Source organism: Tupaia chinensis, unplaced genomic scaffold (assembly GCF_000334495.1).
Source record: "Tupaia chinensis unplaced genomic scaffold, TupChi_1.0 Scaffold138910_1, whole genome shotgun sequence".
NCBI lineage: Eukaryota > Metazoa > Chordata > Mammalia > Scandentia > Tupaiidae > Tupaia > Tupaia belangeri.
The window spans coordinates 318,889-333,751 of NW_006198801.1; the positions used below are offsets into that span (position 1 = coordinate 318,889).

Sequence of the window (14,863 nt, forward strand, 5' to 3'; positions counted from 1 at the left end):
TCTCTCTCTCTCTCTGTCTCCCTCTGGTCAAATTAAAATAAATAGATAAATGGATAAGTAAACTTAAATAAAATAATTTTTTAAAAAAAAACATAAATGAATGAGATTTAGTACACAAGTGAGAGTACTAGCCTTAAGTAAAGGAACAGAAAGTTCATGTAACCTAACAAGAATAGGCAGAGTAAGAACAGATGTAGATAGGCAGATTGATGATGCTGCAGGAGTTTGTAAAGATCCCCTCTGATTGCTTCAATTTTCTCACTAAAATCAGTTCAAGGCAATTATCTAAGAATCAGGAAAGGAGAATTATAATAGTCATGATCATTATGCAACTAATAACTTAGCTCTAAAGTAAATAAACAAAAACCAGCAGACAAACAAAGAGAAATAATAAATCCATAGCCAGAGCAGAGGACCTAATATGAACAGTCACAAAATAAAGACAGAGAAGAGAGAAAGAACATAATTAAAAGGTAGGTAGACAGATAAAACTGAAATAAAATATTTATCCATTTATCACATTAACATAAAACTGGAAATAAAAGATGATAGATAACCCTAGAACTAAGTAACTAAGATACTTCTATAAAATTTTTGTTATAAAAGGAAATAAAACTTACAAACCATTTAGAACTACCAAAAGCAACTTTGGGAGTTCTTTTGTGAAATCCTGTAAGAATTCTCTAAAAGTTGTACTCAGAGAAAACTTACAGTCTTAAATTCATTTATTAGAAAATAAGAAATAATTAAAAACTAGACAACAAAGATTCTAACTCAAGAAGAGAGAAAAAAGCAAACTGAATCAAAACAAAATGATAAGCTACATAAAAACCAGAAAATGAATAAGCTAGAAGTTTAAAAAGACTAGAAATAGCAGAACTAAAATTCAGCTAATTAAAAATACCAATAAATAGGGACCAATGGATGGCATAGCAGTCATGTTACAAGGCGACTGCAGTTCGAGTCCCCGACCCAATGGCTTTAAACTTATGTTGGGCATGTGTGTGTGCTTGCCAAGATCCCAAAAGGAGAATGAAGGAGAAGAGATTGTAGCATGGCCATCCCCTGAGGGGTGATTTCTCACTTTTTATCTCACTGTCTTTATCTCTGTCTGTCTCTCTCTGGAGAGCACACACCCTGAGGCAAAAACCTCTTTAAAAAAAACATAAAATTTTTATTTTTTGCTTGCTATAGGATGTGTGTGCTTATTGAAGAGACAAGCAGATGGCGTAATGGTTACGTTGCTGGACTCGGACATAGTCGACTGTGGTCCAAGTCCCAGACTCAGTGGCTTAAAACTCATGCTGGGTGTATGTGTATGTGTGCCCAAAATTCCTAGAGAAGAATGGAAGAGAAGGGATTGCAATGTGGCTGTCCCCAGTGAGGGGTTATTTCTCCTTTTCTGTCTCTCTGTCTCTCTCAAGTGAGCACACAAGCCCTATAGCAAAAATCTCTCTTAAAAAAGATTTTATGAGAAAAATCTATATATGCATGGAGAGCGGCCAATCTGAGCAAACATGGTGACCTTTAGACTCATACAAAAATGTGCTTTTGAGCTTCATTTGCATGGCTATGAAAGTATTTGCATACGAAAACACTATCTGCCTGTTGTTGTTCATACCGATACAGCAGAGCAGTATCAGACTAAAGGAAGCCATATGTGTTTAACAGATTTTGTCCCCCAAAAATCAGAAAAATTACATGGCACCAGTTGTCTTTGTATCCCATCTCCTCTTCCCCCATTTTCTGCCCTTTAAAAGAATAAACCTGAGGACAGTTCCTGGTTGGGGCTTTCTCCATTAGAGAAATCAGGCCCACCTGATCCTTGCTTTTCTATATTTGTGTGTCTTTTTGTGTTTGTTACAGTTATTCCTAATCCATAGCCTCCCCATTCAGAATTCATGTTCTATTGAGTGGGTCCCGGCATATATGACTCAAGTGTAAATTAGAAAAGCTAGATGAAATAAATGAAAAATAAAACAAAAAATAACTCAGAGAGATAAAAGTTTTTTGTACACCCATAAACACTTGAGAATTTAAAATATGGGGACCAGCAGATGGCACAATGGTTACATCACTAAACTCCCATACAGTCGACTGCGGTTCAAGACCTGGACCTGGCAGCTTAAAACTCACACTGGGCACATGTGCATGAGTGACCAAAATCCCAAGAGGAGACTGGAGGAGAAGGGATTGCAGCATGGTCATCTCCCCTGAGGGGTGATTTCTTGCTTTATGTCTCTGTCTCTCTATGTCTCTCTGGTGAGTACATGTGCCCTATAGAAAAACCTCTTAAAAAAAAAAGATTTTAAAATCTGAATTCAATGTAATACTGGCCAGAGCATCCAAACTATTAAAATATATGCAATTTTAATTATACATAACTGTTGTTGAACATGCAAAAATGATGGAAATCTACCCAAGTCATTTTACAAAGTTAGATGAATGTAACAAAATTGGAAAAAGAGCACTCAAGAAAACTAAGTCAATATCATAAATAAACATACATAAAATTTTAAAATAAAGTATTAGCAACATGGAACCTAGTTGTGTATTTAATGACTAACACATCATAATCAAATAAATGTTATCCTACAACATCAGACAATCTATTTTTCCACATGAAGAATCCTGCTAGGGATGCTACTGAATATATCAATAGTTTTTTAAAAAGGGAAGAAAGAGAAAAGGGAGAGACAACACACTGTATATAGAGAATAAAATGTCCACCTAGAAATTCAATATTATCACAGAAGGATTATTAGAAATTTCTATAAAATTATTATCAATTTATAGAAATCAATACTTTGTCTTATACAATATCAGTATTAGCCATTTGGAAAATGTCACTGAACCAAACAGTCCTATTTATAATATGAACAAAATTTATAAAGTAGTAAAAAAAATTGCTTGAAAAGAAATATTTTAGATTGTTTATGAAAAAGCAATAAAACATTACAGAGCATATAAAATGGAAAAGCAGATTTAGCATGTTCAAAAATAGAAGGATTCAATATTGTTAGTACAAGGTATGTCAGTTTTCTTGAAAAATAATTATTATGCTGGATAAAACAACTAATATCTTTTTTAAAGTATGCTTTTTAAAAGAAAGTAAAAAAGATCCAGAGACTAGCAGATGGCATAACAGTTATGTCACTGGACTCCTACATAGTTGACCATGGCTCAAGTTCCAAACCCAGTAGCTTAAAACTCACACCAGATGTGTGTGGGTGTGTGTTCAAAATCCCAAGAGAAGAATGGAGGAGAAGGGACTGTGGCATGGCCATCCACCCCAGCAGGGTGATTTCTCACTTTCTGTCTCTGTCTTTCCAGCTAACACAGACACCCTAAAGCAAAAATCTCTCTCAAAAAAAAAAGAGAAAAAAAAAAGAAGATCCAGAGGTGACATAGCATAGTGAAAACCAGAAACTAGAGACTTGCTCTGAAGTCACAGGTACCCTTGGGACATTTCCTGACTGTAATTGCTTAAAGTTTGTGTCTTTTTTTTTTTTTCCCCTCCAAGGCATGTATGCTCACCAGAGACACAGAGGCAGAGAGAGAGGGAATCTAAGAAATCATCTCCTCAGGAGAATGGCCACACTGCAATCCCCTCTTGTCTATTTTCCTTTCAGGATTTTGGGCATGTGCACATATACACACCTAGTGTGTTTCCCAAACTGTCATGTCTGAGACTTGAACCACAGGGTCAGCTAAGTGGGATTCAGTGCCTCAACCACCACACCACCTGATGGCCCAAAGTTTGAATCTTGATGCCCTGGAGAAATTGAAGAAATAGTTCTTGGGCCCAGAAAAAGAGTAGGGATTAGGGATAAACCTCTTTACAAAACTGGAACTATCCAAGGCCTACAGTTCAGAAAAAGGGGAAAATATCTATCCAAATGACAAGGACTATCTCAGTCCTGGCCTAGACTCTCAATTAAAAGGAGGGGAAAAAATGCTTTGGATAATTCATCTTTATACAAGAGCTGTCAAGCATACAAGAAGTAATAAAATTTACCTGTCCCCCAGAAGCTAGAATTGTTGCATGAAGTATAGTATAGTTGCTTGAAATGTATGAGAATATAAAATGAGAAAGGAGTCTCTTAAAAATAAAAAAGATCAGAGCCAGCAGGTGGCATGGTACTTGAGGTTCTAGACTCCCACAAGGTGGTTCAAGTCCCAGACCCGGAGGATTGAGATTCACGCCAGACGCATGTGCGTGTGTGCCCAGGATTCCAAGAGGAGACTGGAGAAGAAGGGATTTCTCACTTTCCCTCTCTCTTTTTCTGTCTCTCCAGCAAGCACATGCACCCAATAGCAAAAATCTCTCTTAAAAAGTAAATAAAATAATAAAAATGATCTATGACAGAAGGAAAATATTGAAATGAAACAATACAATTACATTAAAATCTTAAGAAAAAATATCTTAAAACCAGCTAGAGAGAAAATACAGATTACTTACAAAAGGAATAACAATGAAATAGATGGCAGACTTCTCAAGAGCAACAATAGAAGCCAGAAGACAGTGGGATAATATCTTCAGAGTGCTGAGAAAAAAATAATTGTCAGTACAGTTTTACACCCAGTTAAATCAACAGGCAAGAATGGCAGCACAACAAGATTATTTTCTAGTTACAAAAATTAAAACTGCAAGTTTTTACTAACAACAACAACAACAAAAACCTTTTCTAACATATTAATGACAAATAAAATGATCCCAGAAGCAAGGTAGAATGGTAGAGAAATGAAATGCAGATTAAAGGATAATATGTGAATAAATCCACAAGCAAATATCGTCATTATAAAAAATAACAATGATGCCCATTTTGGAGATTAAAGGAGAACAAAACAAAAATATCAGACAACAATAATGTATTAAATTGGAGAAGATGATCAAAATGAAAGCACTCTAAGATCCTTATATTGTCCTGAGGGAAGACAGACATTAATTTTAGCCTTTATTGAATTAAGTATGTTATTTGTTAAATGACACAAACAATGATAATAATTAAAGTATCAAAACAGGCAGGAATGTTCCCAAAATATTTATCTTCACCAGTAATGGCAGAAATCTTATTTCATTTTTTATCAACAAGATATTTTAAGTTATAATATTCAGTGTACAAAGGTATTTCAAGTTATGATGGTAAAAGTATAAAAAAATTTATACACTGCTACTACATTCCTATTAAAAATTCTGTAACAATGCAATCAAGATGTCCATTTCTTATCTCTCTATGCAACTTCAAGTCACTGCCATAACCACCACCAATTTATTTCATAATAGATACTATCCTTTATATCTATGCTTTTCAACTTCTTCACCTTAAAAACCTACAAGATTTTAAAATATAAGGCATTTGGCTTATTTTAACACTTGTATAAATCAGTATGTAAATCAAATAAACTGTGTGTATGGATTAAAGAAAATGTTTTAATATCCATGAAATATGTATAATTTTTCAAACCCATTACCATTAATAAAAACAGCAAAACTTGTGACTAGCATGTAGCAAAGTGGTTGAGGCACTCGAATCCCACGTGGCCAAGCAGAGTTTGAGTCCCGGACCCAAAGGCTTAAAATCACACTGGATGTGTACATACATGGCCAAAATCCCAGGAGAATAGAGGAAAAGGGAATTCGGAGGAAAAGGGAATTCAGTGTGGCTATCTCCCCTAAGGGGGGATGATTTCTCACTTTCCCTCTTTCTGTCTCTCTCTCTCTCTCTCTAGCAAGTGTACATGCCCTATGGCAAAGAAATCTTTAAAAAAAACAATATAACTTCATTCACATTGAAAGGAATTAGGTGCATCTGACAAAAATAATCAAGATAATCTTTTTTAATAATTATTTTCTATTTTAACTTTATTATTATTATTATTTTCCAATTAGATCAGAGAGAGACAGAAAGAGAGAGAGGGAAATTGAGAAAGCAAGTCACCAGGTCCGGGACTCAAATCACAGTAGGCTATGTGGGAGTCCAGCATCCTTAACCACTGCACCACCTGCCAAATCTCAAGATAATCTTTACATGCATGTAAATACTACACATTTTCCAAACTAAACAAGGGGGGAAATGGAATTACAATTTAAAAAACTTATAAATCATCCTGATTAAAGAAAGAAAATTAAAAATTAAGATTAGAATATAAAGAGTTAAGCAGAAAACATAAAATAGGGGAGAAATAAAGCCAAGCATATAATTAATAACACTTAATTGGAGTATGCCTTCAAACTCGAAAAATAAATTCTCAGATAATACCATATTACAGTGGTTACTAAACATGTTTAAATATTTGAACAACCTAGGGAGTTTTAAAAAATGACAGTGCGGCCAGCAGGTGACATGGTGGCTGAGGCGCTGGACTCCCACACGGCCAACCACAATTTGAGTCCTGGACCTGGCAGCTTGCTTTCTCACTTTCCCTTTCTCTCTGGTGAACACACATGCAAATTATAAAATGATAATAATAAATAAAATTAAATGTTAAAAATATTATATATTAAAAAAATAATGATACTGTGTCCTATGTGAAGAGATTGTAAGAGATTATTTGGTCTGGGCTGTAGCCTGGACTCTGTAATTTTTAGAAAGATCCCAGCTCTTTCTAAACTGCCTATAAGTTTGGAAACTGTTTCTGTATTGTTTTCCAAAGTGATTATGCCAATTGATACTTAAAAACAATGCATCTCTACCCAGATATAATTTATATACTTACAATTCATTCATTAAAGTGCACAATTGAATGGTTTTTGTATACTCAGAGTTGTACATCAATCGCCACAATCTAATTTTTAACATTTTATCAACCTAAAAAGAAACATTGTGCCTATCAGTAGGCCCTTCCCATTTCTCCTTTCTCCACTCCATTCTCTAGTCCTCTTTACCCTCAGTGCTGGACAACTAGTAATAATCTAATTTCTGCCTCTATATATTTGCCTAATGTGGGCACTATATAAATACAATCATAAAATATGTACACTTGTGTCTGATTTTTTTTACTTAGCAAGTTTTTCAAGATACATGCATGTTGTTCCAGGTTCATCCATTTGTAGCATGTATCAGAAGTTCATTCCTTTCATTGCTGAATAATATTCCAGTGTAAGCATGTATCAAATTTTATTCATCCATTTATCAGCTGACAATCATTTGGGTTGTTCCTACTTTCTAGCTATCGTGGATAACAAGGTATAGAGCATTTCTGCCTTCAAATGTTGTGAATGCTTGGTACTGTCAGACTGATTAATTTTTGCCAATCTAAGGCATGTGAAATAATTTTCTCACTGTTTCATTTTTTTTCCAAGATAGCCTCTTGCTATGTCACAATACTCCTGGCTCATCTCCCTGCTATATTACAGGTGCATCAGTAAGCTCGGCTCTTTTTTTCACAGGGTCTCTGTATTGTCTGGGCCAGTTCAGAGCTTGAGATCTTCCTGACAACCTTCCCAAGTCACTGGGTTTACAGGTGCATGCCACCACTCCTGGCGTTTAGGTTGGACCTGCAATCAAACCTGGCTTCTCATTTGGTTCCAGCCTGCCAGGCACAGCACCTTAGCAGTATTTGCCACTGTGGCTGGGCCTCTCACAGTGGTTTTAGTTTACTACACTTGATCTTAGCTAAAAAGCCAAAAAGTACCTGTGCATATATGTCCAAAATCCTAACAGGATAGAGAAATGAAAGAGAAGGAAATGCAGCATAACCACACCCCATGGGGTGGGGGGGGGGTTGCTTTCTCCTTATCTCCATTCGTTTTTCTGTCTCTCTGATAAGCACCAGGTGCCTATATGTAACCACTGCAATGTGTGTGTGTGTTTTCTTTAGAAAGATTTTTGTTACAGGGCATGTGTGCTCGCCAGAGAGACAGAGACAGAGAGACAGAAAGTGAGAATTACTCCCCCAGGGAAGAAGGTTAGGCTTCAATCATCCCCTGGGGGAATGGCCACACTGCAATCCCTTCTCTTCCACTCTCCTCTCAGGGTCTTGGGCATGTACGCACAAGCACTCAGTGTGAGTTTTAAGCCACCAAGTCCGGGACTTGAACAGTGGTCAGCCATGTGAGAGTCCAGCGACACAACCATTACACCATCTGCTGGTCCACATCCAGCGACAAAACACACAACCATTACACCATCTGCCAATATGTGGTTTTAATTTGCATTTTCTTTTCTTTGAACTATTACTATTTACCATCAATTTTTTTCAAAAATATTACTTACTTTTGGGACCAGCAGTTAGCGTAATGGCTATGTCGCTGGGCTCCCAAGCAGTTGACCGCAGTTCGCACCCTGGACCCGGTGGCTTCAAACTCACGCTGGGCGCGTGTGCGTGCGTGCCCAAGATCCTAAGAGGAGAATGGAGGAGAAGGGATTGCGGCATGGCCATCTCCCCTGGGGGTGATTTCTCGCTTTCTATCTCTCTGTCTCCCTCTGTCTGTCTGGCGAGCACACGTGCCCTATAGCAACAAAAAAATAAATATTACTTACTTTTTTATTGTCAATCTGCAGAACCCAGTTTCATTGTTGTTGAGATGCACTGCAAGTATTTTTACCCAATTTGTGGCTTGTCTTTCACTTTTTGTCTTTTAATAAAGAGGATAATTTTCATGTAGTCAAATTTTCAACCTTTTAATGCTTATTTTAAAATGAAGTAAACATGGGACCAGCAGTTGGCATAATGGCTATGTCACTGGACTCCCATGTAGTTGGCTGCGGTTTGAGTGCCAGACCCAGGAGCTTAAACTCATGGTGGGCGCATGTGCATGCACGTCCAAGATCCCGAGAGGAGAATGAAGGAGAAGGAATTGCGGCATGGCCATCCCCTGGGAGGGGTTGGGCGGGGGTGATTTCTCACTTTCTCTGTCTCTGTCTCTCTCTATCTTTCTGGCAAGCAAACGCACCCTATAGCACAAACCTCTCCAAAAAAATAAAGAAATAAAATGAAGTAAATAGGGCAGCTTCATAGTCTAACAGTTAAGGAAGAGAGATCCCACAGGGTTGACTGTGATTCCCAGCCCCAGAGGCCTGAAAAACATACCAGGAGTGCATGTGTGCATATCTGCCCAAAAACCTGACAGGACAGAGATCACACCCCATTGCTGGGGTGCTTTCTACCTCTTATCTGTTTCTCTGGCAAGCATATGGGCATTCTATCACTTTTTTTTTTTTTAAAAAAAGACCTAACCAGAACTTTAGAATTAATCTATTTGGTTCTCTTTCAAATTTATTTCTTTATGAATATTTCTTATTTTCTTTTCCTGTGATTTCTTTAAATATCGTACCAACAGCTTATATCTCTATCTAATAATTCTAATACACAAAGTTTTTTGGCCATGTAATTTGTTGTTTATCAGATTACCTATTATTCATCTATGACCTGTTTCCTTGTGGGGTTTGATGATCTTTGTAAACTCACCTTTTGTTGATCCTAATTTGTGAGAATTCTAAAAGCCTCTTAATTTCCTCCAGAAAAGATTTGCATTTGCTTTAGCCAGAAGCCAAAGGGCACCACCTTGGAGAATAAAATATCAATTTTTTTTTTACTCCTTTTTTCCTATTGCATAACTATCTTATTTCTTATAGCTCTATTATTCATTTTTCTCAAGACATTATTCTATAACTTCTACAAAGTTTTTATCTACCTCATGGTCTTTGCACATACTACTCCACTGGCCTAGAATAATGCTCCTCCAGATATTGGCCTGACTCTGTTCAATTTTTTTAAAAAGAATTATTTAATTTCATTTATTTTATTTTTTTATTTTTTCAATTCACCAGTGAGAGACAGCGAGAGAGAGAGGAAAAGTGAGAAAGCAAGCTACCAGGTCTGGGACTTGAACCACAGTCAACCATATGGAAGTCCAGCACCTCAACCATCACACCACCTGCTAGTTCCCTGACTCTGTTCAAAATATTATCTCTTCAAGGAGATAATTCCAAATCTACTTATTTAAAATGGGTCACTCTCAGGACCAGCAGGTGGTATGGTGGTTAAGGCGCTGGACTCCCACATGACCAACTGTGGTTTGAGTCCTAGACCTGGCAGCTTGCTTTCTCACTCCCTCTCTCTCTCAGGTGAGCACATGTGCCCTAGAGCAAATAAAAAAATAGTAATAATAAAAAAAATTAAATCAGTAATTTTTTTTCTTTTTTTTTTTCTTTTTGGAGAGGTTTTACACTATAGGGCGCGTGCGCTCGCCAGACAGGCAGAGAGAGACATAGAGACAGAAAGTGAGAAATCACCCCCCAGGGGGGATGGTCACGCTGCAATCCCTTCTCCTCCATTCTCCTCTCGGGATCTTGGGCATGCACACACACATGCCCAGCGTGTAAGCCACCGGGTCCGGGACGTGAACCACGGTCGACTACGTGGGAGTCCAGCGACATAGCCATTACGCTAACTGCTGGTTCCCAAATCAGTAATTTTTTAAAGTGCTTTAAAAATTAATAAAATAAAGCAAGTGTCTTACTTCCTTTTATTCTTTATTCTCCTACCCTTCTTTACCTTTATTTACACTGCTTATCACTACCTGATATTGTTAAATTTATTAAGTAAATGTACGTATATAAATATACACACGCACACTATACTTTTCTTTCCTTATTTTAAAAAATTTGGGGGGGGCAACAAGTGGTGTGGTGGTTAAGGGCACTGGACTCCCACATGGGCAATCACAATTAGAATCTCGGACCTGGCGACTTGCTTTCTCACTTTCTCTCCCCTCCCCCCCCATTCTGTCCCTCTCTGGTCAAGTTGAAATAAATAAAGTTAAATAAAAAATTTGTGGTGTATACTTGGTGATTTTATACACAGGGTCTTGCTGTGCTGTGACTCCCTGTTTCAGTTCCCACGTAGCTGGAACTACATGTGTGTGCCCAGCTTTTTTAAGAATGGCCAGCAGGTAGCATGGTGGTTGAAGCGCTGGACTCTCATATGGCTGACCACAATTCGCATCCTGGACCTGGTGGCTTGTTTCTCACATTTCCCCCTCTCTCTGTGTGTATCTCTCTCTGGTCAAATTAAATAATAATAATAACAAATAAAGCTGAATACATAATTCCTTAAAAAATAAAATAAAATATATTAAAAAAAAATAATGGGATGTGAATCAAACACAGGCCTCTTATATGACCCTGTCTGCCAAGCAGTAGCGTTCATCATGTACTACCATGGCTGGGCCTGTTCTTTACTTATTTTGTTTTTTTTTCTATAAGAATATAAATTTTAGTAGAGTAAGAACCTCGTCTAGATCATTATTTCTCCAATATCTACTATAATCCTTGACATAAAGTAGACCCTTAATATCTTTTGAATACATGAACACATTTTCAAAATAATTATTTTATTTATTGTTATTATTAATTTAGTTAAATTTTATTTATTCATTCACTTTAATTTGAACAGAGAGACACAGAGAGAGAAAAGGAAAGTGAGAAACCAAGACACCAGGTCTGGGACTTGAACCAGTCAGTCATGTGGGAGTTCAGTGTCACAACCACCACACAACCTGCTGGCCCAATACATGAACACATTTTCAAAATAATTATTTTATTTATTATTATTATTAATTTTTAATTTGCTATAGGGCACATACACTCACCAGTTCAGGACAGGGGCGCATGCAGAGGGAAAGTGAGAAAACAAGTTGCCCAGTCTGGGACTTGAACCAGTCAGTCATGTGGGAGTTCAGTGTCACAACCACCACACAACCTGCTGGCCCAATACATGAACACATTTTAAAGAATGGAGATGATGATATAAATTTAAATTACCACACTGGACTCCCACATGCCAGATCAGTTTGAGCCTGAACCTGGAAGTTTCAAATTCATGCCATGTGCATGTGCACCCAAAATTCTGAGAAGGATTGTGTGGTGATTTCTCACTCACACTCTCTCTCTAGAGAGCTCACGCACCCTATAGCAAAAAACAAAAATGATAAGCTTTCTTAGGCAATCATGTGTTTGTCTTGAGCTTCTTTCTAATAAATGACAATTCTAGCAAAGTTTTTTTTTAAGAGAGATTTTTTGCTATAGGGCGCATGCACTTGCCAGAGACACAGAGACAGAGAGACAGAAAATGACAAATCAACCACCATTCCCCCCCGCCCCCAGGGAAGATGAACATGCCACAGTCCTTTCTCCTCTCAGGATTTTGGGCACACACACACAAGTGCCCAGCATGAGTTTTAAGCCACTGGGTCCAAGACTCGAACCATTACGTAACCATTACACTATCTGTTGGTCCCACAAAGTTCTTAATATGCAAAATACAAATCTGTTCATATGTAATATTCAACTACTAAGCACATAGAGAAGAATGTGCTATAAGTAATGGATCATGGAGGCAGAGGGAAGCATGATAGTTTAGGCGCTGGACTCCCACATGGCCAACCACAGTTTAATCCCAGACCTTATGGTTTGCTTTCTCACTTTCCCTCTTTCTCTTTCTCTGGTGAATTAAAAATAATGATAATGATAATAAATACAATTAATGGGACCAGCAGTTGGCATAACAGGCTATGTCACTGGACTCCTATGTAGTCAACCACAGTTTGAGTCCCAGACCCAGTGGCTTAAACTCACGCCAGGCATGTGTGCATGTGTGCCTAAGATCCCAAGAGGAGAATGGAAGAGAAGGGATTGCCGCATGGCCATCCCCCCTGGGGGGTGACTTCTCGCTTTCTGTCTCTGTCTCTCTCTGTCTTTCTGGTAAGCACACACGCCCTATAGCAAAAACCTCTCCAAAAAATAATAATAATAAATAAATAAATACAATTTAAAAATTATTTTTTGAAAAAAGTTTTTTAAATGGATTGTGTTCAGACCAATTGTTAGTGAAATGTATAGACCCACCCTATCAGTATACAAATCATATAAATCTATTTGATCCGAAAATCCATATATTTCTGCATCTTTTTTTTAAATTTGTGATGAGGCCTGTGAATTATTTAGTGCTCCTTTAGCACATTAATAACAATGCACAGCTTGTTTTTTTCTGACAATAATGCAAGTATCTCAGAATTCAAATGTAGCTCCTAGATCAAGGCAGATGGTGAGAAGATAAGCATAATAAGACACTTTCTAAGGCACTTTGAAGGATGTAGATAATAACAGTAAACTATGAAACTTAGTCTATTTCTAGTCATTTCAAACCATTTATTTGAGAATAATAAAAAACTCAGTTAATTATTTAAAAAGCAACCTTGAAATAAAAGCAGTTAGAGCAGCCACTCCAAAAGCAGATTCTAAAATAAAAAGGGCAGATACCCTTACCTAGTGACACAAAGTTGTTGTAGTTCTCCAACATCACATCTCTATATAAATCCCTTTGAGCAGAGTCCAGGCATTCCCACTCTTCCTGAGAAAAGTCAATGGCAACATCCCTGAACATCACTGATCTCTGAAATAACAAACAAAATATTAATTGTGGAAATAAAGAAAATGTTTTTTCAATGGAGGGGGGTTGATGAGGAATACTCCACAAAGAGCGCAACAGAGCAAACAGGCTAGGAAGTGCCAACGTGTTCCTGATTATTCTAATTGCTGAAGGGTATTTTCTACATATAGAACATTTAATCATACAATATATTTGGGGACTAATAAGGTAAATCCAATGGCTCAATTAAAAGTAATGGCATACATAAGCATCCTAAATAATATGTATGCTGTATGTCATACATTCACAATAAACATAAGTTTCTCTTTCTTCTCTACTTAAGAAATTAATAAAAAGAATTGGGAATTGTGTGTGTGTGTGTGTGTGTGTGTGTGTGTGTGTGAAATCTGTTTGTTATTATTCTTTTTAATTTGCTATAGGGCAAATACATTTGTAAAAGAGAGAGTGAAAAGGCAGTCCCCAGGGTGGGCTTTTTAATTTGCTATAGGGCAAATACATTTGCCAGAGAGAGAGTGAAAAGGCAGTCCCCAGGGTGGGTGTCACACAGCAATCCCTTCTTCTCCATTCTCCTCTAAAGATTTTGGGCAACCACACATATCCAGCATGTTTTTCAGGCTGCTGGGTCAAACTATGCCATCAGTCATATAGGACACAGCCTCCTTAAGCATTAGGCCACTGGCTGGCCCTATGAGGTTGTATAAGATTTGCAAAAAATTAAACAATTTATTGAGTGGAGTGGTAACAAGATGGCTACAGAGACAGTGGAGCTCCATAAGCTGAAGCTTGCTGAACTAAAGCAAGAACATCTAACTCGTGGTTTGGAGACCAAGGTTTTAAAACAATATCTCATCAACAGACTTCAGGCTTATCTAGAAGAGCATGCTGAAGAGGAGGCAAATGAAGAAAATGTACTAGGAGATGAAACAGAGGAAGAAACAAAGACAGCAGAATTGCTTGTCAAGAGGAAGAGCCCCTTGAAAAAAGTGTTGATGTGGCAGCAGAGAAAAAAGTGGTAAAAATTACTTCTGAAATACCATAGACTGAGAGAATGCAGAAGAGGGCTGAACAATTCAATGTACCTTTGAGCTTGGAGAATAAGAAATAAGAAATAAGAAAGCTGCTTTTGCAGCTAGATTTGGGATTCTTCAATTCCAACAAAAGACCTGCCATCTGACATCAACCCTGTGATTAACCTGGATAAGTTAAAGGAAAGAGCTCAGAGATTTGGTTTGAATGTCTCTTCAATCTCCAGAAAGTTTAAAGATGATGAGAACTTGAAAAAGAGGAAGGAGGGATTTCCAATTTGGGTTTTTTTTAAAAATTATTTTTAAATATTAAATTTTTCAGTTTTTTTTTAGTTTTTCTCGTAGTTTTTCTTCTCTTTTTCTCTATTTCTTGTTTTTTTTTGTTGTTGTTGTCGCTGTTGTTTCTCTCTTTCTGTTTCCTTTTCTGCACACTCCTCGAC

General features: G+C 37.2%; 1 protein-coding gene and 1 pseudogene across 1 annotated transcript in view; one reads left to right on the top strand and one right to left on the bottom strand.

Moving 5' to 3' along the window:
- LOC102482757 (zinc finger protein 420) overlaps nucleotides 1-14,863 on the bottom strand; it is a 74,367-nt gene that overhangs the window by 31,901 nt on the left and 27,603 nt on the right. Inside the window, exon 3 of the mRNA XM_027765605.1 lies at nucleotides 13,283-13,401. Within this exon, the coding sequence (XP_027621406.1) occupies nucleotides 13,283-13,401 (119 nt within the window). The remainder of the gene's footprint in view (nucleotides 1-13,282; nucleotides 13,402-14,863) is intronic.
- Nucleotides 14,145-14,690, top strand: LOC102468972 (SAP domain-containing ribonucleoprotein pseudogene; annotated as a pseudogene).